The 22,398-nt window shown below is 36.2% G+C and overlaps 1 protein-coding gene across 1 annotated transcript; it reads right to left on the reverse strand.

Annotated features, from left to right (window-relative positions):
• Positions 1 to 3,288: 3,288 nt before the first annotated feature.
• Positions 3,289 to 20,403, reverse strand: LOC113232722 (odorant receptor 4-like). The gene is made up of 9 exons (XM_026467501.1): positions 20,148 to 20,403; positions 19,824 to 19,976; positions 15,794 to 15,976; positions 12,615 to 12,798; positions 11,652 to 11,748; positions 9,015 to 9,116; positions 6,500 to 6,588; positions 5,147 to 5,213; positions 3,289 to 3,348 (listed from the first exon to the last, which is right to left on the reverse strand). The coding sequence occupies exons 1-9, from the start codon at positions 20,401 to 20,403 to the stop codon at positions 3,289 to 3,291; spliced, it is 1,191 nt and encodes a 396-aa protein (XP_026323286.1).
• Between the last annotated feature and the right edge of the window lie 1,995 nt (positions 20,404 to 22,398).

Below are 22,398 nucleotides of genomic sequence, written 5' to 3' on the forward strand. Positions count from 1 at the left end.
GAGTTAACGTTGAAACTATGGTAGTCCTCTATGTACCTAATTTGCAATAATTTCGATTTTTTAAATAATATTAAGTGACGGGACGAACAAGTCATGCGCCTGATGGTAAGCTACACGCCTGTCCATAACAGTTGTAGTGCCACTCAACTCTTTAAATCGCAAAGATCTGAGGCGTGCGCCCGCCACCTTGAGACTTAAGTTGACAAGTCCCATGTGCCTATAATTTCTCCAGCACTTGTAAGGACCTTCAATACCAGAACACAGTAATGCTGACATTCTTGCTTAGCGGCAGAAATAGATAATGGCGGGCATGGCAGTACTTTCATTGACGAACTCTTTCACAAGGAGCTCTACTGCTACTAATATCCTTTAGACTTAAGAATTGTATGTCTGTACATTGTAATGTATCATGTTCGACTCGGCTTTAGGCTAAATTTATGTTACTGAACAATAAAAATTTGCTTCTTGATTGCGTATACTACACGTAGATAACCGTCTCTTGTACCTTCTTTTTTGTTTTTATTCGAGAGTTTAGGTGTCGTGGGTATCGTATCGCATACGTTATCATTAAGTAACTTGGTTTAGTAATACTCATGTTTTTTTTTTCATTTTTATGGATACTGTTTACTCGATCTTTCGAGTGTAATGTGCAATAAGCTTTAATTTTCTTTTTTAGTCTTTTTATAATTTCCTTGACAAGAAATCTAAAACTAGATTGATGATGATCATGATTATGATATTATGATGTGTGTTATGCTGATTTCACCCAGGAACTTCTCAACAAATTGGATCGCTTGCTCAATAGTTGCATTCGCTTTATTTATGGACTTCGAAAATTTGATCACGTGTCGCAATGAGTTGAAGTGGCTTATGATCGCCAGAGTCGTGATTTGAGAATACTTTCTACTCTTTACTCTATCATTAATGATAAATGTGCACCTGGATATTTGAAAAGTAAATTTCAATATATGAGCGCATCCCATAATCGCAATCTTGGCTCATACAGCAAATTGACTCTTTTAATTCGTTCTCACCGTACTGGTTTTCTTTGTAACTCATTCACTCGTCAGGCAGTACGACTTTGGAACGCTCTAGCGCAACATATTCAAAAAGCGCCGAATAAACTAGCTTTCAAGCAGTTAGTCCTCGATTTCATATTGGAGTCTCAATTTTCATCCCATTAGTCTGACATTGTTATACATATATATATATGTGTATGTATTATATATAATGTATTTATGTGTATATAGGTTGCTTATATAAGTATATAGTTAGTCATGTAATATTATGTGCTAATTTATATTGTGTTTAAACTATATATCATAATTATTTATACATTTCTTTCTATCTGTTTTAATTATTATGTTATGCACCCCTGTTAATTATTTTGAACCCAGCCCTCCGGTTGACTGATAGAGAATGCCTAATGGAATTAAGTCCGCCATTTTTACTGTTTAGTGTGCAATTCAGTTTAAAGAAATAGATTATAAAGTGAGTAGGATATACAAGTACAGCAACAACATTATCAAGCTATTGTAGGTCTCACTGCTGAGCACAGGTCTTTTCCAAAGAGAGGGTGTAGGTGATTGTAAGATACACTATTTCTTTTTAATGTCAAAAAATCCTCATGGTTATCCTCCGCCCGGGAGAGGCGAAGGGTTATATTGGACTCGTACCCACTAAAATTTGACGGTGTTCCATCTCCTCACCATATTCGGAGTCAGGGTACACTTTCGCATTCTTCCTCACTCCGAGAGTGAGCGGTTCGACTAAGAATCTACTGTTCTTCTTCTAAATTATCATCGCTTGATACGGTTGACTGGTACAGATTCTCTAATGGCATTAAATCTGTACTATTTTGTGTGCAATAACTTTAAATAAAAAAATAAGTCGTTGAAAACCAAAATACAAAGATCCGACTATAAGCACATATTCGTGATGTCTGCTGGTTCGTTCCGTGTCTTAGTTGGCATTGCGTCTGTCACGGTTTGCTATTTTTTCCAAGTGTTCGATGTTTGTATTAATAATTTTTTGTATTAATTATAACAAACTAGTGAGTAATTTCACAAAAAACAATTGAATATCAATTCAATAAAAAATTTAAATAAATATTTTTTTTAAGAGTATTAAGTGACGGGACCAACAAGTCGTGCGCCTGGTGGTAAGCGACACGCCTATCCATAACAGTTGCAGTGCCACTTTGAGCTTTAAATCGCAAGGACCTTAAAAACACTGTCACTGCCACCCTGAGACGTAAGTTAACAAGTCCCATGTGCTTGTAATTTCACCAGCACCCATACCCTTCTAAACCGGAATACAGAAATGCTCACATTACAGTTTGGCGTCAGAAATAGGTAAGGTGGTAGTACTTCTCTGAATAAGTCTTTCACAAGGAACTTTATACTGCGAATACACGTAGTATTTGTTTAAATTAAATTCAGACTTTTACACGACATTCCTTATATCAGAACAAACCAGTTAATTACATAATATGAAATTTATCAATGTATACCTTATGCTACTGCAATTGAAATTTCATTGTTCTGAGAACCAGAGAGAAATGCGACGCGATGTCCGCAGTCAGTCTCAGAGCATTGCAATTTATACTGTATTTCAATGAACATAGCATAAAATAAACATTGATAAATTTAAAGTTCTTGGCCTTCCCGTTCGCCAGTTTACTGGCCCTAAGAGAATTAAGATGGAACGGACATTATATTCAACATGTTGCCTGCTTTGACAGTATTTCTATATTCTTTTGATCCTTCGTAAATCTCATTTTCCAGAAGATTTATGGTTTTATTAGTGGTGAAAAAAATAATTAAAATACGGGTATTTTGTTTTCAAAATGGTAACATAAATTGTCCATGTTAGAGTGGTTATACACGACGACTTCCAGCAGCGATGCAAACGCGCGATCACATCGCTACACTTACGATTTATAGGCGATTGCATCGATGCAAACGCGCGCCTGGATCGATATAAATGCGCGATTGCATCGATACAAACGCGCGATTGCATCTTGCGCGTGTGCATTGATACAATGGGTTAACTTTGCTAAAGCTTAGCTGTGTGTAATGGTAGACGATTAGCGACTGCATCGCATTTGCATCGCTGCTGATAGTCGTCGTGTGTAACCGGTCTTATATGCAACGGAAAACTTGGGAAAGCTGCATTAAAAAGAAACGCACTTATGTTGTGTTTGAATAGAAGTATATTTTTCAGTGTAGAGTCAAAAAGTAGTCCTGCTACTTGAAATATGCTTACTATGTGATTGTTGAGCATTTCTTAATGATCGCTATAGATTGTGTAGAGAAGAGCGAAGTAGGAGTACGATCTTGTCAGAATCTGAAAACGTAAAGTACAGGCTTTAATACAATTATTCGATTAATATATATATGACGACCTCACTGACCCAACGATTTACACTGCGGAGGAAGTTTTAGTTTGATTCTCATTAGGACTATCATAATTCGTCATCAACCCATTTATACGTCCCATTGCTGGGTACGGGTCTTTTCTCAGGCGAGGGATTTAGGTCATAATTCGCCACACTGGCCCAATGCGGGTTGGGGACTTCACACCTCCTCTGACGTATGTAACCCGTCTTCGACGTGCAGGTTTCATCAGGATGTTTTCCTTCACTGAAAAGCTCATGGTAAATTTCAAATTAAATTTCGCACAAAAACTAAGAGGTGCGACGGATTCGAACTCGTGACCTTTGCTTGAAAGGCGGTAGGTGAAACTATTAAGCTACCATGGCTTTCAGTAGGACCACATTGGGATTTTTAAAATTTTTTCTATTTTGTTCTGGTGGTTCACAATGTTGTGCGTAGTGCCTCGAATTTCGTTGCTCTGATACTAACAGTACAGGTTCTCTGGTTATCTACCACATTCAACTCAAATTCCAACTCAAACATATTTTTATTTCATATATATACCGTAAACAAATTACACTTGGAATCGTCACACTCATTCCTAAGGCAGATATTTATGAGAAGATTGGATGTTGGATCTTTGTAAATAAACATTTGCACACGTATCATTATTATTATGCTCAAAGTTGCGCGAGTAGTGTTGCATCGAATGGTGTATTCGGCCTCTGGAATATGAAATATTCGGCCAAGAGCGTGGTCGAATAGATTAATAGATAGATTATTCGGATAAACTATTCGACTTGATTAACGCACGTATGAAAATTGCCACGAAAAATATCACTTGTAAATTTCAATTATGACAGATACTTAATAATTTTATTCAAGTTTTCACTTGAAATTCATGACTTAATGAAGAAAGTAATTATTTATTTCATTTCAGTTGGGTTAACTTTCAAAAACTTAATTTTGTTTGCAAATAATTAATATTTGAACTAGATAAGATGTCGGTAATTTTCATTAGGTATATTACATTTTATGATTTCTTAGAAAAATAACTTTTTTAGTTTACGTTACATTCCCTTTCATCTTTTATATGAGTGTGTGCGTTGTTGTTGTTATATAAAGAACCGAAAATTTGAGCTGCAACGATTTTACGCTGTCTGTTCATTATTAATAACATAAACTGATTTTTTTTTCATATTTCTTTCTTCTATTTTTAGGTATTCGGATCGATGATATATTCGGTCTTCAGTCGAATAGCAAAAAACAGGCCGAATCAGCTGAATACCGACTTGTTCAGATCAGTAGCAGTAGAGCTCCTTGTAAAAGAGTTCGTTCAGGGAAGTACTGCCACCTTATCTATTTCTGCCGTCAAGCAGTAATGTCAGCATTACTGAGTTCCGGTTTTGAAGGGTAAGGGTGCCGGTGAAATTACAGGCACATGAGACTTGTCAACGTATGTCTCAGGGTGACGGGTGTAGTGACAGTGCCCTTCAGATCTTTGCGATTTAAAGCTCTGAGTGGCAGCGCAACTGTTATGGACAGGCGTGAAGCTTACCATCAGGCGCACAACTTGTTCGTCCCGTCACTAGATATTATAAACAAAAAGTTACCGAATATTCGTTGCAACTCTAGTAATGAGACAAAATTGTGTCACCATGTTGATATGATATGTCATTAGTGTAATGTATTTGTTGTTAAAATTATTTTAATAGTTGATTGCACTATTGCACTATATATTGATAGATGATATTATGTATTTTACGTACCGAAGAGTATGTAACAAGGGAGATTGTTGTAAATTTCATGGCTGTGAACGCTATTGGTTTTTGGGCTCTGAAATCGGAAAAAATAAATCATTTTGATAGCAAATCTAATGCAAAATAGAAAATTTTGACACCCTCACTTAGGCATAGTCTAATAAGTACGAGTTAATGAAGTTGATTGATTAATCTGTATCTGTAAATGACAACAAACAAATAAAAAATAATATTGTAACGCCTCAATAATCCACACTCGAGATGAGCAAAATATTGCCGCGCTCGGCTTCTGTCTGCGCAGGCCAGACGGCACCGCCTCCTCGTCTCTCGTGCTTCGGACTGCAAGATGGTGGAAATCCTCGTTCGCGTTGTACGCGTCTTGCAAGTTTTTTTTATAACATACAAACCTATTGATAAGAACAGTTGTGTTGTGTAATCTCAATGTAAACAATAAAAGTAATTCAAACTTATTGGAGTTTTACAATATTTATATTTCTTTAAAATCATGATTTTTTATTACCACTAGTTTGGTTTTGATACAAAATGATACAAACGCGAAGAAAATTTCCCTCGATCCGGTGGACATGAATCAATGTCAATTGCCTTAACGTGTCTTGGTAAGAGCGGTAGCCACGTGAGGCAACAGAAACAGGTTCATACGGATCGAGGGAATTTTTCTTTGTGTTTGTTAGATCTTTGTATTAATACTAGTTACAAAAAAACGAAACGAAACGAAAAAGTTCGAAATTTCAGCAGACAAGTGACTATCTCTGTAATCGATGTTATAAGATTGTATAGTTATATGTCTATATGATTGCGTAGCATTAGATTTCAGACAGACACAGCAAGAAACCAGAAACAAAGATCTGTAACAAACGCGTATAAAAATGGTTAAGGTCGGCTGACTCGTTCTGTAGCTCATTTGGTAGAGCGGTCGCCCTAGTTTGAATACAAAGATCGAACACAAACAAAAATTTCTTCGATGTTAATAAATTAGACGACCTCTGTGGTCGTGTGTCTTGCAAACCGTTTTTCATGGTGTCGCTATCTCTGAAGTCCCGGGCTCTATCCCCGGCCACGTCAATGTAGAAAAGTAACTTTTCTAAATTGTCTCCAGTCTGGGTGTTTGTGGTATCGTCTTTATTTCCGATTTGCATAATACAAGTGCTTTAGTTAGGTACTTACCTTGGGCATACAAATGTGACCTTGTCTAGAATTTATTCCAAAGATATAAAAAAAAAAATTCATTTATTAATAATTATAAGAAACTAGTGGAGTAATTTCACAAAAAGTAAATGAATATAATGGTTAATACCTGCTGTAATAAGCATCATAATATTATTTACAATCAAGATATTAAACCTGATAATGAGGAACAGCAGCGCCCGTCGGCATCTCGGTTCAGTCTGGTACCATCCGCTATTATACGCCGACGATGCGATGTCCGCATTCTAGAACATTACGATACGTATTATAGAGGAAATGGAAATTCTTGAAACCATCATAGTATTACAGGGTGTGCTGATCTGTTTGTAATTTCTTAGTATGTGTACGCGTAAATTACTTCTGTGATAAGAGAGCATTGCAGCGTGGAAGAAGATGTAGTGACAAAGATAGAGAAAGGGATGCTTAAATGATTTGGATATGTAAAGAGAATCAAAGAAAAAATATTGACAAATCACATTTATAAGGCGAGTGTGAGCGGGAAAGTTTTTTTAACAGTATGACGGCACGAAAACAAAAGTACTTTTGACGTATGATCACATGTAGTTTTGTTATAGCAAACATTGACTTACAAATAAATGGACAACGGGTCTAATACAAAAACCACGAAAAAAATGTCCCAAGTCAATCTATTTAAACGTAGTGACATGTCAAGGAATATGAAAAAGCTAAAGCGTTGAATTTAAATAGTAATGTCATCGCAGTACTGTCTAATTTTGGTTGCTTCGCTGTCAGTCGAACAAACGAAGGCTAGAGCGTGAATGACGCTCTGTATACGATTTTAACGCCCTATAAGTTCGGCCACTTTTTAACGCGGACCCGAGGTCCATATAATTGTAAGTCAATGATAGCAAAGGTACGATTTATTAATTTGCATTGATTATGAAAGTATTACTGAAGGCGAAGTAACTCTATTTTTTTAATATTGTTTGTTGTTGGTAGTACAAATTCAGTTCCAATGCAGTATTGAAGACTCTGTTTTATTCGTTTTATTTGACATATCGTCGGGGATAGTGCAAATCCGCGTGTGTAGCACTGGTAAAGGGCGCGTGTATGTACACACTAAACCAAATTTTAAAGAACAGGGATTTAACATTATTGCTTTGTTATTTCAATGGCTACGACTTTCGTTCTCGCACAGTAAGCATTAATTTATGTTGTTTACGGACTGATAATAATAGATTCCCGTAAAACATGCTAATTTGTTTGCAACGCTATATACGCGGACTTGATTTGGCCACTAAATTACCCAAATGGAAACTCAAAATCCAATGACAGTTACGCGTAATTGCACTATCCCCGACGATATGCTAAAGGTTATTAGGTTTATGGTACAGGATCAAGAGAACGTCAAACTTGACACTTAAGATTTAAATTCATTTCTATGCTGCTTGAGGAATGAACGGTGCAAAGTCCAAAGTATGAAGCTCTATGTGCTGTTGACTGTACAAAAAATATTTCTTTAATTATTAATCTTCTTTTGTCAACTTTTTTGGGATACAAAATCAATGCAATAACATATTATATGTAATACTACTCTTGTACAATGTAACAATACTCTTCATGCACACAAGAATAACATAAGAACACAAACTGTTGGTTAAAAATAAAAGAAAAACATTGTTAAAAATAAAAGAAATCAACCCGAAACAAAATTAAAAAATAAATCCAGGCAATTAGTGTTTCATATCACATAGCTTGGTTATAAAATACAGTTTTTGTTTTCGATTTTTGTCACAGGCCACTTAAATTACCGTGTTTTGTGTTGTATTGTGATATTTTTCAACATCGATACATTAAAAATACTCTTTAATGTTCATAAAAACAAAATATAGACACAAATACAACTGAAGACGCTAGTTCGAATCCAGCCGGATCGAATGAATTTTTCTCTGTGTTCGATCTTTGTATTAATAATTATAACAAATTAGTGGAGTCATTTTACAAAAAATAAACTTCATAATACAAAATAGTGTTAAAAACTAAAAAAAAAAACAAATTCGAAACAGAAAGTAAACCCAGGCAATTAGTGATTTGTACCATATCGTTTACTTTTAAAATAAAGACCCGATAAATTACCACAGGTGAAGCTCTCGTGATAATTTATATTCAATTTACATGTTACGGAGAATGTTCCATTTTGTTTTGAATTTCAAATTTCGAAAAAGTATGCCAAAAAACTGAGAAGTGTCTAATGTAACAAAGCTTTGTATATATGTATTTGTGTATCGTTTTTGCACATTGCACATTATTATGTTTTCACAAGCTTTCATCCGACACTCCGCTCTTACCAACTGAGGTACTAAAGGCCGAGTTAGCAGATCTTACGAAGTGCTTGTTGCAGATCTTTGCATTGGGTGCAAACAGTTGTGTTCAGAGATTCGAGTCCAGTCGGATCGAAGGAATGTATTTTTTAATGATATTTTTTTTCGTGACTTATATTTACTCCCCCTAAACTAAAATCCAAAATCTTTCTATCTTTGTCACGAATTTAGACCGTCTAGATGAAAAAGGTTTGAAGAAAATTAGATGTGATAGACAGACAGGTCAATCATGTAGTTATAATATTTTCTTTTTTCAATTTTGAAATGAAGCACTAAAAATAAAAGTGATTTGTTTACTATTTCACAAACAATTAATCAATTACACTTACAGCATGTAAAATGGAGTCTCCGTATAAACATATGAGTCCCACTTGCAGGAGGGCTGACGCAAAAAATAGCTTACTGCTTATAACCAACAAAGGCTCAAGTAGCTGTAAGGAAATGGGTAGCATTAGTTTGCAGATTGTTCTACACGACGATGAATCGATGTCAGCGTCGATTAACCTTTGGTCAAATGTATGTTGTGTAACTGTCCACATCAATCCGGGTTTGGAGTTCTATAAATAATTGACAGCTTTAAAGTAGTGGTCACAATTAGTTGTTTAAAGAAAGAATGTAAAAGTAGGTACATCTGTATGTTATAACATCTGTTGTAACAATTGAAATTTGTGTTGAGGAATCTGTATTCCTCAACACAAATTTCAATTGTTCTTAAATGTCGTAAATTGGAAATGCGACATCTTTTGATTACGTTTGGGATAATATATGTTTACGCGTTCATTATTATTTATAATTAAAGATTGGGACGCTTTCAAATTGGACGCTTTTAGAATCGGCGCGCGCGTGTCACGACAGTGGCGCTGGCACTGATTCTAAATATTGTATGAAAATTAGTACGCGCCTACAGAGCCACCGTGGTGCCACTGCAGCACTTCTATAAACGTCTAATTTGATGACGCCTTTAAAGTTAAAAGAAGTAAATAAAATAGGTGTCAAATTGTATAATACGCCACGTTACTAAACGCCTAGCCGCGTTACGCTTTTGTAAAGGGATTTATTGGCTTTGAGACGGAATATCGTTATGATACGTTCAATGAAACAGTGGCCTGCCTTTAGTTAGACTGTAAATAATAAATAAATGGGCCATGAGAAATGTTTAAAAATAAAAATAAGGCAAATGGTACCGTAGTTGCGTAGGTTTTGAAGCGTGTGAGTTAGACGCGGAGAAATTCATTGCACGATATTCTAACATTTGCCTTTAGAAATAAAATGTACCTTTGCTGTAAAATAAGCTCAGCTCAAGGGGTCCTTCTGATGTATTTATTATAGAACACGGATGAGAGATTTGATTATCTCTCATTGAAATATCGATAATAACAATCAAATGAAACAGAGTTTTCCATAGATGAACGTAGTAAAAATGAAACTTTTGCGAAACTTTGTGATTTTTTTTATCGAACACCTGTACGTACGGTACCTTCTATTTTCATTGTTAATAAAAAACAAAAGTTCATTTCGTATTTAAAAAAACTCAAAAACTAAATTGGTTTTCCGACGTTAAAACATCGAAAAACCAATTTTCCGCGTGGTCAAAACACATTTAAACTATATAAGCTGTTAAGCTTTCGTGGTTATTTACTAAATGATTATCACTAATTTCAGGTTTCTTACCACGGTATGACTTCTTTTTATTTTTCCGATATTACGTTTAAACTATTTTGGATCACACTTTACCTTAATAAATGTGTTTTTTGCTCTTGTATTTAATCTGTCAATTATAATTTCATAAACCATATTATCACAAAGGCACTCTTTTTAGTTCTGAACTAAAACTCTATTCTCTATACTCGCTATTCTCGGTACTCGCTACTTTGAAAATTTTCCAGGATGGAAAAAAATAAAAGTAAAATTTTCATCAAACCTTAGTTTTTATTGTTTCTCTTGGCTTTTCGCGGTTAGCGTTTCGCCACTTACAAGGTGTTTTAACCAAACGTGTTTTTAAAACGGACGAACTTATAATATCATAGAATGAAAGGAAACGGGATTTGTGCAGTTGGAGAAAGAGTGAAAAAGTGATCAGGCGAGGAACTATGAGATGGAAATAAACAAATTGTATAAATACAGAATAAATATTGTATTAATAATACAATATTTATTCTGTATTTGTAGCAAAATTGTTTTTATAGCTTAATTCTGTACACAGAACTATCTGTGTACAGAATCAAGGTTTTTTTAAAACTCTTCTAATGAGTTTAAAAAAAAAAAATCGTGCTTTTGTTACAGAACAGAATAACTTCACTTTTTAAAATATGTGAATAATGATAATAATAAGTGAAAATAATAAGCGATGCTTGGCCAATCATGGACGGACACTTCTATCCAAAAGGATCCACAAGGATAGAATGTCCAATTTATTTTGTAGCGTTTGTTTGGCTTTCGTTTGAGTGTATTGTCGTGGATAGTTAACAAAAATACATTAAATATTGGTTGTGTTTCATTATTTTAATTTACCCGTAGAAAAAGTATTGTATGCAAACGTTAGATAATTGGGTCTTAAAATTACATACTTATTTACTCGACTTTAAGAACCCTCATTATATTTTATATTATTGCAACGATTGCATAAAATATAATTATTTATTTAAAAATCAACTAATTATGAGCATTCGCTCTCTTATAACTAATGTTTTTGTTGCAGTGCAGAGCTACTTGGTAAAACATGGAACTAATAATCTCAAACTGGCACGCTAAATTGTAAATTAGCAACAAGATCTGCCGCATTGCTTTGAAAGCACGAAGTTTTATTACACTGCAGCGTTCTTTTGTTACGCTGTATCAAATTCCAGCTGGAAGCCAATTAGTCGCTTTAATAAACAACGTTGTTTTGTAAAACGGTTAAGCGTATTGAAATTGAATTGCGTCTGCATCAGCGTATTGTACAATTCGTCAGCGCAATAGATACTAACCACTATAACGAAAACCACGCAGCAAATGTTAACTGAACTCAGTACGATATTTATAAGATTTGATACAGAAAATGCTTCTTCCAAATCGTTACAATATCTGGAAATAAACATAAGCTGTAGTAGGCAGCTGTGTTAACCTTAGTGGGAGAGTAATTTGCCCTGCATGGGCTGAGCAGTGCGTTGGGGAGCGACCTTTTTCTCTGGACCATAGTTCGCTCAATGGTTAGGAACAAAAGGTCGTGAGATGCAGTTCTGGCTTTCTGCGAGGAAGTGATGGTGCGGAAGGAGGTGGCAGAAAGCGAAAGGGAGAATATAGCCCCTGACCTGGAGGAGGGTGGCGAGACCCTAATAACATGGCTTCAGGAGCGACAGTTTTTGGAGAGTATGTCGCTCGTTACCAGTTAGGCCCGAGATGGCGGCGTATGTGTTCCATGTCCGCTTCTCAAGGTGGCTGATGAGGAAGTAACATCTCTCCACAGAAAGCGAGATGGGGTACGATGCCCAGTCGAACCGCTCACTGTCGAAGTTGCGAAAGAATTCGAAAGCGCCTACGTGATTCCAGAATAAGATGAGGAGAAGGAATACCGTCAAGTTTTAGCCGGTATGAGTTCACGAATCCATGAAGATTTCCTGACGTTAAAAAAAAAGTGGGTGGGTGGGCTATCATTGCCTTGTGTGCGGGGTTTAGGGGGGGTCCAATTTTCAACTTTGCAACGCGGTCTCCTTTCATTCATGCACAGTTTGTAAACACTGTGATGTAGTTTTAATGCAGGTGAAGACTAATAAAGTTTTTCGAAGACTTCACGTATGAAGTGGCCGGTAGTGGTAGTCAGAGTGGGAAGTCAGTGGGAGTTTCGACATCTATACGAGTAGATATAATAATGAATCCAAGGTAGTACAAATCTAAAATTTGCTTTTACACTTGCACTTACAACTGTAGTCGACCCTGATTAGTATACTTACGTAATAAGTCGTTGATGCAATTTAATATTTGCAACTATTTCCTGATAATATTCTTCATTTGTCCGAGCAGACGAAGCCAGGGACTCTAGGCGTTTCTGTAGCAATCTCAGCAATAGGCAGATGTGACTTGCCATTGCAGAGAAAAGGAGGTCCGTGCCAATCATTATCCAAACACAGCTTTGACCTAGACACAAACTTTCAGAAAATTGTTACTTACCTAAGTAGTTAATTTTACAAAAAAATATTCTAACATCCTCACGTTTTAATAAGTTTTGTATTCATGAGTTTCATTATTATTTAATAAATGCCATATTCATAACTGTAATAAGTAATAAAGTGTAACAAATAATAAACAAACCCAGTGACTCCCGCACACAAACTTGCTAACGGGAGGGAAAATACAATGGATCATGTAAACTTTACGTGAGGCGCACTATAAGTTTCCGGAATGTATAAGAAAAAAAATACTATAAATGGTCAGAAATGAATTTGTTATTTCTCAAAATATTCTCCGTTAGCGTTAATGCACTTTTTCATACGAATGAACCAATTTTGAAAACATTTATGCCACTCCTCCGTGACAATCTCTGAAACATATTTTTCATACTCTTCGACAGCCTCTTCAGGTGATGAAAATCGTTGACCGCGTAACTGGTTCTTAATTTTTGAAAATAAATAAAAGTCACAAGGTGCCAGGTCGGGACTGCACGCGGGATGGCTCATAAGGTCAACGTTATTCACCTGCAAAAATTCGTTTGTCTGTCTGGCCGTGTGAGAATTGGCATTATCGTGGTGCAAGATGATACGGCATTTACGGTTATTTTTACGGAGTTTGTCAATAACTTCCGGTAAACAAACGGTCGTGTACCAGTCACTATTCACAGTACAATGACTCTCCAAAGCAACAGTAACCACGTGTCCAGTTTTATTAAAAAAAGAAGCAATCATCCGCTTAGAGGCACTTTGCACGCGCGCCACTTTGGTGGTTTCGGCTCATCTCGAAAGACCCATACGCTCGATTGCTGCGTTGTTTTGGGATCGTAACTATAAATCCATGTTTCGTCACCTGTTACTATTCTCGGGATACACCGAGAGCAGAGCTTTTTCACACCCAAATATTTGTGTAGAATTGATTGCATTTGACTCATGCCTATGCCTAAAGACGCCCGAATCTCATGGTATGTCACATGTCTGTCTGTTTTGATCATATGGCGCACAGCATCGATATTTTTGTTGTTCACAGCAGGGCGATCATCACGAAATTCGTCACTGAGATTCACACGACCGCGTTTGAATTCTGCAAACCAGCTATAAATAGTTGTCTTGCATGGTGCTTCATCGCCAAAAGCAGTTTGATGCCGAGTGAAGCTCCGCTGAGCTGTTAAGTTTCAATTAAAGTCGTAGAAAATCATACTACTAAAATTATCACGAGTTAAATCCATGGTAAATGCAATGCATGGACGCCACAATGTAAAAACAAGTGACAGTTAGATGAAACAAACTGTATTCTACAGCCAAAGAGTTCCATTTTCAAATGTCGTAATTACTTTTTAAATATTGTTTATGTAAGTGGCCAGTTCCGGTAAATTATAGTGTGCCCTATGTATTATTTTATTATTTGTGGACGTGTAAATGGGTTGGTGATGAGGATGAAACATTTTTATCCTATTTTTCTTTTCCTTGATTATATTACTAAATAATATTGCGATTCCGGTATTGTAGTCGTTGGTCTTACTTAACTTAGTTCAAAGACAATCTTTTCTATCGTGACCTAATTCGTATTTTAATTTACAAGAATATGTTATAATATGACGAAATATTATCATCGATTTCTCATAGATGGCGCTACGGCTAAAAAGTCGTTAGAAACCAGATACAAAGATCCGACATAGGAAAATTCGTGAGGTCGGTTGGTTCGTTCCTTGGCTTGGTCGGCCAACCATCTGACACGGTTTGCTAGAAGACGTCGGTTCGAACGATTATTGTATTGTAGTGTTTAATGTAATGTAATGTATTAAATAATTATAACAAACAGTGGAGTAATTTCACAAAACATAAATCAATATAATCGTGGTGACACATCTTCACATTCTATAAAACGCTTAATTACATGTTTTTTTTTCAAACTAAATTTTCTAATAAAAGAACCACTATTACAAACTTGTTAAGTCGTAATTTTATAATACATAAATATTGCTTTTATTACTATGTTCTGTCATAACGAAACTGTGTTAACTAAAATACAAGGAAATAAGCAACGTAAAGAACACGAGTTTTATATACTAACGCAATACAATAATCGATATCTTGACTTTCAAATTTTGCATTTGGTTATTCCTGTCCTACTGAAAAAGTAACATATATTATGATAATGGTACCTAGCATGTTAAGGATATTCTTAGCAGTGAAATAATAATTTATTTTTAATAACAACAAATGACGGGACGAACAAGTCATACGCCTGTGGTAAGCTATACGCCTGTCCAGTTACAGTGCTACTCAGAGCCTTAAATTGCAAAGATCTGAGGGGCACTACCACTGCGCTCGTCACCCTGAAACAAGTTGATAAGTCCCATGTGCCTGTAATTTCACCAGCACCCTTACCCTTCAAAACCGGAACACAGTAGTGCTGACATTACTGCTTGGCTATAGTAACAGGTAAGGTGGCAGTAATACATAATAATTTTATAAAGACAATTTCTAAGGTAAAGTTGCATGGATAATAATAGATACATATAAGAAGCAAAAACGAAATACGCACAGAGAAAATATAATAAGAATTATAAATACTGAATATTGTGATGAAAAATAGTTAGGAAAAGAAATAATGTTGTTCCCAATCGGATAATTGGTTGGTTTGAGATAATTGTATACAATCAATGAGAAAAGACTTTCACGGAACGTCAACTAAACAAACTTTGAAACGAAGCTGTTATGTTTAAGAAAAGCAAAAGGTGGCACATCATTATGTTAGGAGCGTGATATTTAGCGATAGTTTTGACATAATACAAGGGCGATTATTAGTGAAATTATACTTTGTCTCCTTGTTTCGAAAGCGTAGAAATGTCTTAGAATGTACTTAATAAAAATCAGAAAAACAGAAAATATGTGAATACGTATAAAAGAGAACTGTGTACTTGACGACGTCTCGTCTTGTGATGTTAGAAGAACCTCATTACCAGAGAACATTTCGAAAATGTAAACAGCAACATGGGCGATGGGCTTGTGTTTATCGAACGGGTACCACGACACCCAAACGTAACCCACGCGGGCATCTTGTCCTTGCCACAATTGGTAGAAGTAGATGCCGATCGGGGTTAAGTTGTAAAACCACACACCTGCCACGTTCACAACGAAGTACCCTGCAAAATTATTTAAAGAAATCTAAAATGTTTACATTATTCATACGTGAATAACAGCTAATTTTACTCCAATCACATAAATCTAAATTAATATATATATAAATGCGAATGTCTGTTACGAGTCGACGACTGGGTATCGGTATAGATCGAGCAGCAGGGACACTGGCTTTTTGTGTTTCCTTTTTGTAAACTTTTTACTTGCGAATAAAGCAAAATAAAAATAAAACAAAACAGTGAATCATTCTGAAGTTTCAGAGTTGATCGAGTGACAGGGACACTGGCTTTATTTCAGAATTTATTTTTTTACAAACGAAATTAAAGTCATTTGGAAAATGTATGTCGTATAGTATACTTGTTCTATTTAGTTCAGTTGACATAAAAAATATTGGTATATTTAAAGTACCTATTGAATACAGCGGTTTTCTTGTGAAATTTCGAGGTAAGTCTGTGTTTTTTCTGTCGTGAAAATTTTTAGTAATCTTTTTTTCACACCATATAGTAATCAGTGTGTATTCTCATTTTATTATATATTTTTTCCAAAGTTATTGATTCAACAGTTTCACTGTTATGCGGAATCAACCAAAGCCATTCGAGGTTGTACAGACTCTTAAGTTTTCACGCCTAAACCGCTGAACTAATTTTGATGAATTTTAGTATAGAGATAGCTTGGACGTACGAGAACGACATATGCTACTTTTTGTCAAAGTAACATTCTCTTGACTGCTTTCGGTCATAACAACTGCTTCAGATCCGCTGTTGGAAACGCTCATGCGCTCTCACGTAGCTCACGCATCCAATGTTATTTGTAAAACTTCGGGCGCACGGCGGGCACGTGAGCACACCGTCAACGTAATGGTAGCTGATCGCCACAGGTGGTCGGGCTTGCAGCTCGTCATGTCTGACATCTAGGTCAATTTGTCGACGGGTTTCAAATTATTATGTCACCAAAGATCTTCATTTGAGGCGATCAGCTGCCTTCTTCTCCCATTCTGTTGGGTCGATGTCGCAATTTTTCATGTGGCGTTTAAGCACATCTTTGTATCTAAGGAGTTGTCCGCCATGCTTTCGCTTGTCCCTCTTATATTCCGAATAAAAGATGCGCTTTGCCACTTGTCCCCCTGCCATCCTCGATTAATGGCCGCTCCAATGAAGTTGTCGCCGTATAACATATCCTCAATTCCACCTACTATAGCCCTACGCAAAACTTCAGTGTTTCGCATGCGGTCGGACCAGCTGATGTTTAATATTTTACGAAGCCATTTCAGGTGAAATCGGTCTAAAGCGTGGATATGGCGACGATATACGGTCCACGTTACATCAAAATATGGAATCTTAGGTTAGGTTAGACAAGACAACACCCACATAAATGGAGACCTTTGTAGCCAGTTCCAAGTCATACGAGCGAATGACAATTTATCATTAAAGAACTTTACTTGTGTTTACCGTCTTTATAAAGCCAGACTTTTAATTAAGATTTTTAATTTTTTAATTTTAGAATTTTAATTTAGATTTTTAGAGCTTGTTATATTATTTTGAGTCTACACAGTAATGGAAATAATGCCCGTCTCTGGTCGTCCATTACTGGATTTGATTTTTTTTTAGACATGGTACTGAAGCGAATGACCATTCTTACCAGTCACATGACACATCACACCATTAATTTAGAAATAAGTTTATAAGTATCATGCAAGATCTCTTTTTAAGATTGAATTTGTTAATTTAGCTAAATAGTTGATAATTCATGTTTTGGTGTCCATGATTGGAAACCGTCTATGACGGGGTGTCCATGATTGGAAATTGGACTGTCCATATGAGGATACTCAAACAGGGTCTACATTTTCTCGAATAACAATGTTTTCTTTATGAATTGATCTGATTAACTGTGGCCAAACGGTTATCATGCTGGACTGCCACGCAAGAGGTCCCGGGTTCGATCTCCATGCCGGGAGAAATATATGTATAGCCTACATTTATTTCTCTCGTGAGTGTGGGTGTAATTTGTGGTTGTCTATGTGTGTGTCCATGGCACCCGCGATACAAGGTTTCTCTAGTGGTCACACACGAGTGGTCGCGCTGCGAGTGTGTGCGCGTTAATATTATTATTATCAAAGCACTTTCAATTATTATTTGAAGACTTTTCAATCAATTAAATCGTTCTTTGCGTTAACTTATATGGTAACTTGGTATGGTATGGTTATATGGTAACTTATTCAAAACTAAAAGGCTAACAAAAAATAAATCCTTAAACTGTCCATGATTGGTTCCACTTCCTTAATTTAATTTTTAAATCTATTTTTCAATATTTGTTAGAATTGTATTATTCAATAACCATTTGTTTTAATGAATCGTGGAAATATTTTTTATAATCCGACTGCGGAACTAATTGTTTGAAACGTGGAAAAGCACTCTAATTGACAGGTCCGCGCATCCGCTTTTGCCTTAGCATGTACGTGGAATGATTATAACCTCCTTTTTATGGGAGAACCGCAAATACTAGCATTATTTTGTTATGCATCAGTCTATAACTCGATTTTATTCTAACTACAAGGTTGTAACTCAAGCGAGTGTCTTTGCAGTTCTGACTGCATTAGTTAACTGGGGAAACGAGTGTGCTTACAAGTTTATGAAGCTATAAATTAGCAAATTACAGACTGCTAAATTGTCGTTTCTATAAAACTGTCAACCTTACTCTATTAACAGGAGTGTCTCTGGTCGCGCGGCAGGTCCGTTAGGTATGTAGTTTAATGTTCATTCAAATGTAAACGGTAGATGTGTGGGTATAACTTTTTAATACAAGAAATTCATTATTTTTCCTTATATTAGAGATTATTCAAAATTTATAGGAAACATTTTGTTATAAATTAGGGTCACACACAAGGAAATTTACGAGTTTTCACGGGACCCAGAAATCGTGCGTCTGGTGTTAGGCTCAATTTATATTGCGGCAGAAAGGAATTTAAGCGAATTTTTGTAACGAAATTGTACATAGTGCATAATGAACTTTATGCTCAATTGTACGACGTACAAGTTAGATACGAGCCAAAAATCACGTCGCGCGTCTTCCCCGGAATTTTCGCGCATGCTCGCGCATTTGCGAGAATTCCGCAGCTGTGGTCGGCGGCGGCGCCTGGCGAATCCGCGAGAAGTAGCGTGAGGGTAGGCGCAGTGTGACGTTAAACGTCGACGAAATACTACAGCCTCAAGGCGCGGGCGCTGGAATGTAAATTGAGCCTTAAGCGATATGCCTGTCCATGGCAGTTGCAGTGCCACTCAGAGCTTTAAATCGAAAAGATCTGAGGGACACTACCACTGCGCCTTCCGTTCAAAACCGTAACGCAAGTCACATTACTACTTGGCGGCAGAAATAGACAGAATATCTAAGACGGCTGTACTTCTTAGGACGAACTTTTTCACGAGGAACTTTTTTGCTACTAAATGCAAAACAATGTTTTTGAGCCCGTGTGGTTTTGGACTTATTAGATATTCTTATTTACCAAATTGTGTTTTTATCCATTGAATGTCATTGAGTTTCATTTGTTAACATCGAAAATACAATTAGATTTCGTTTGTATAGCCAGTCTACTTTTGATTTTTATTATGAATTGCTTTTGGATTTTATATCTGTTTAGCTTCAAACAACTTTATGTAAGACAGGTTGTAAGAAAAAGTATGATGATCATACTTCAGCTGATGATGGTGCTCGTGATAACTAACAACTTTTAAAGCAAGATTACATTAGCAAAATAATTTTGCTAAAGTTTTTTTATATCGTCATCCCTCCTTTTTGTTTCACTCTGTCAAAAGTGTCAAAAAATTTTTTTTTGACATAGTGTGTTATGTTACTTACATTGATGAGCAATCCTGAGCGCAGCAATGCTTTTGTCCTTAATAGTTTGAGCATCGTCATCGAGTGGTGGAACTGGCCATATCGTTCCCAATTCTTCAATTAATGAACCGAATTCATCTTTCTTATACCACAATACGAACACCTTTGCAATGCCTTCGGAATACAGGTGCTTAAGTAAGAAAAGTATTTCAAAAACAGGTAGCCATACAAATTATGTGTTACATGATAAATGTACTGAAATTTCGGAAGTAGGTACGACAGTTTAATTACGTAGCGGTAAATTTGGACACTACTTTTATTGTAGCTATAGATGTTTTTACTTACTCATAATGCCATATCCAAAAGTGTGAAAAAGCGGAACAACGTCTTCGACACGTGGCGAATTAAACAGTGTGAGGCTTATGTATATTATATCACCGAAGACGTGGTAGCACATGCTCGAAATAGTCATTATGAACATCATTTTTTGGAGCACGTAATCTGACGTACTCTTAGGTGCTTTGAATGAAAGACCGATACGCCGCATACAAAATTTAGTCAACATCAAAGACTTGTCAATTTCTTTCTTTGATTCCTCCATTTTTTTGACTCACACGCAAGCCCCTCCCCAATAACTAACAGACAGAAAGTACTCTTGTTCCTTTGTACAAAAATAACAAATATACCAACCTGTAAATCAGATGCACAATTCCAAATAGAATAAGATGGAATGAAATTCCGTTCTGAATTTATACCAAGTTGAAATGAATACGAGCTGAAAGGGTGGAGTCATTGAATATTAAAAATCCTACTTTACAACTTGGACGTCCAAGTGACAGGAATTGATAGAACTAAGTACGGGCTGCCAATTTCAACTTGTGGAAAGTTGAGTTCGTGTTAGGTGCTTAATTATATATTATTATATGCATGAGGACGTGTTAATTAGATGTTTTTTTTAAATATCCGCTCTTAGATTTGTGTTGAAATGACGTCGAATTGCGCATTTGTGTCACATATATGTGCTTTATTATTTCTCACAAACGGTCAATTTGCGAAGTAAAATTAAAAGCTTAGAATTTACGTGTTGTCTTAACTTCTGTACCATGCCTGTATATGATTTCATTTTACGCGTCTCTAAAGAGATTGACACTTTTCTTAGTTTTCTGCTTGCTGCATTGGATCTAAATCCTCATTCCAAAAAGCAAAAATTTCAGAATATTCGTCATCTCTTTGTACCCAACAGCAATGTTTCACACATATTGGGCTTTAATTAGAAAATATCAACCCAATGGGTTTATTGATACATTTTTATGACCGCGCTGTGATGGCGCTGATGTGAGTAACACGCGACACTTAGACAATCAAAATGACTGTCAGGTACTGTAGTCAGGCACGTCGATTGTTTTACAATAATTTGTTTTGTGATCAGAATAGAGAGCGCATGTATATGTGCTCTTAATATAACTTCTATGGAAATTGTAAACGTATTAGGTGGGACCGTCCCGATGTTTAGTTTTCCCAACCGATTTGCAACGATTAGAATGAACACAATGTCAATGTGAATAATGTCAGTATTACATTTGTTTTTTTTTAAGTTATTGACATTTTCAGTTATGGGCGGGCATCGACACGATTTAGAGTGATTTAAAATTTTTCCGGTAGAGAGCGCGGTGTTTCGGCAAATTTAGCACGCGGCCTGTGCGCCGTGGCGGGCTTTACAGTTCGCCACCGTTACGCGGCGATTAAGGTGCGCACGCGCTGCCTCCAGTTTCTGTAACAAAGACTCAGCGCTTCAAGTAAATCAGAGATCGACGATAGAGTGTTCACTGCTCGTTTGCTGTGATTCTCATTTTGTTGAGACAAGGAATGACGCAATGTGTTTTTACAAAACATAGCTGTGTATATCTAAGTTGGTAATGAGTTGACTTCTCTAGGATTTGCGCATTTGCAACGCACTTGTCATCAACGTAACTGCTTCGAAACCATGATGCGTTGAATGTAGATTTGTTATTGTGATACTTATTTTTGTGTTAATGGGCGGCATGAAGTCGTGTGTATCAAAATTAAGCACTTTAAAATTTAGGTGCGAACATGAAAATTTAATCTCTTTTTAATCTAGCCATCGGCTAAGGCCTCAGATAGGTAAAGATAAGGAGAATAAAATTACTTTCAACATTGTTGTCTACACTAAATTACAGCAATATATCAATGCCGCTTGTCGGTGTCGGTATTTATGTGAACATGGAAGAAAGCTATAGAACAATCCAGTTAATTTTATATTGGAAATCGTTTTTAATTATGTGTAATTCAAAATGAATGGATTCAACCTACGGGTCAGATGGTTTTAGATCTCTATCGTGAGACAATCTGGTTCATCTGATTGTGGTTAATGTTACATTTAACTAAATAGGGAACTACAATTGAACCTTACCCAACAGCTTAGAATTGCCACGTTTTGACGAGCTCGATGGCACAGCGGTTTGAAAAGTGGGCTCGCATGAGGAGGTCCTGGGTGCGATTCCCGGTACCACCGATTTGGGAAATGGTTTTTTATAAATTGTTACTATTATCGATACAAACATTGAACAAAGACAAA

Source organism: Hyposmocoma kahamanoa, unplaced genomic scaffold (genome assembly GCF_003589595.1).
Source record: "Hyposmocoma kahamanoa isolate Upper Pololo Valley unplaced genomic scaffold, ASM358959v1 78, whole genome shotgun sequence".
Lineage (NCBI taxonomy): Eukaryota > Metazoa > Arthropoda > Insecta > Lepidoptera > Cosmopterigidae > Hyposmocoma > Hyposmocoma kahamanoa.

What these genes read in the sequence shown, in the direction of transcription:
- LOC113232722 (XM_026467501.1), bottom strand. Translation starts at nt 20,403, where the DNA reads ATGGAGGAATCAAAGAAAGAAATTGACAAGTCTTTGATGTTGACTAAA. An exon ending in TTTTGGATATGGCATTATGA is followed by an intron (nt 19,977 to 20,147) that starts GTAAGTAAAAAC and finishes TGTATTCCGAAG; the next exon opens with GCATTGCAAAGGTGTTCGTA. An exon ending in CCCTTGTTACATACTCTTCG is followed by an intron (nt 3,349 to 5,146) that starts GTACGTAAAATA and finishes TTACGTTTTCAG; the next exon opens with ATTCTGACAAGATCGTACTC.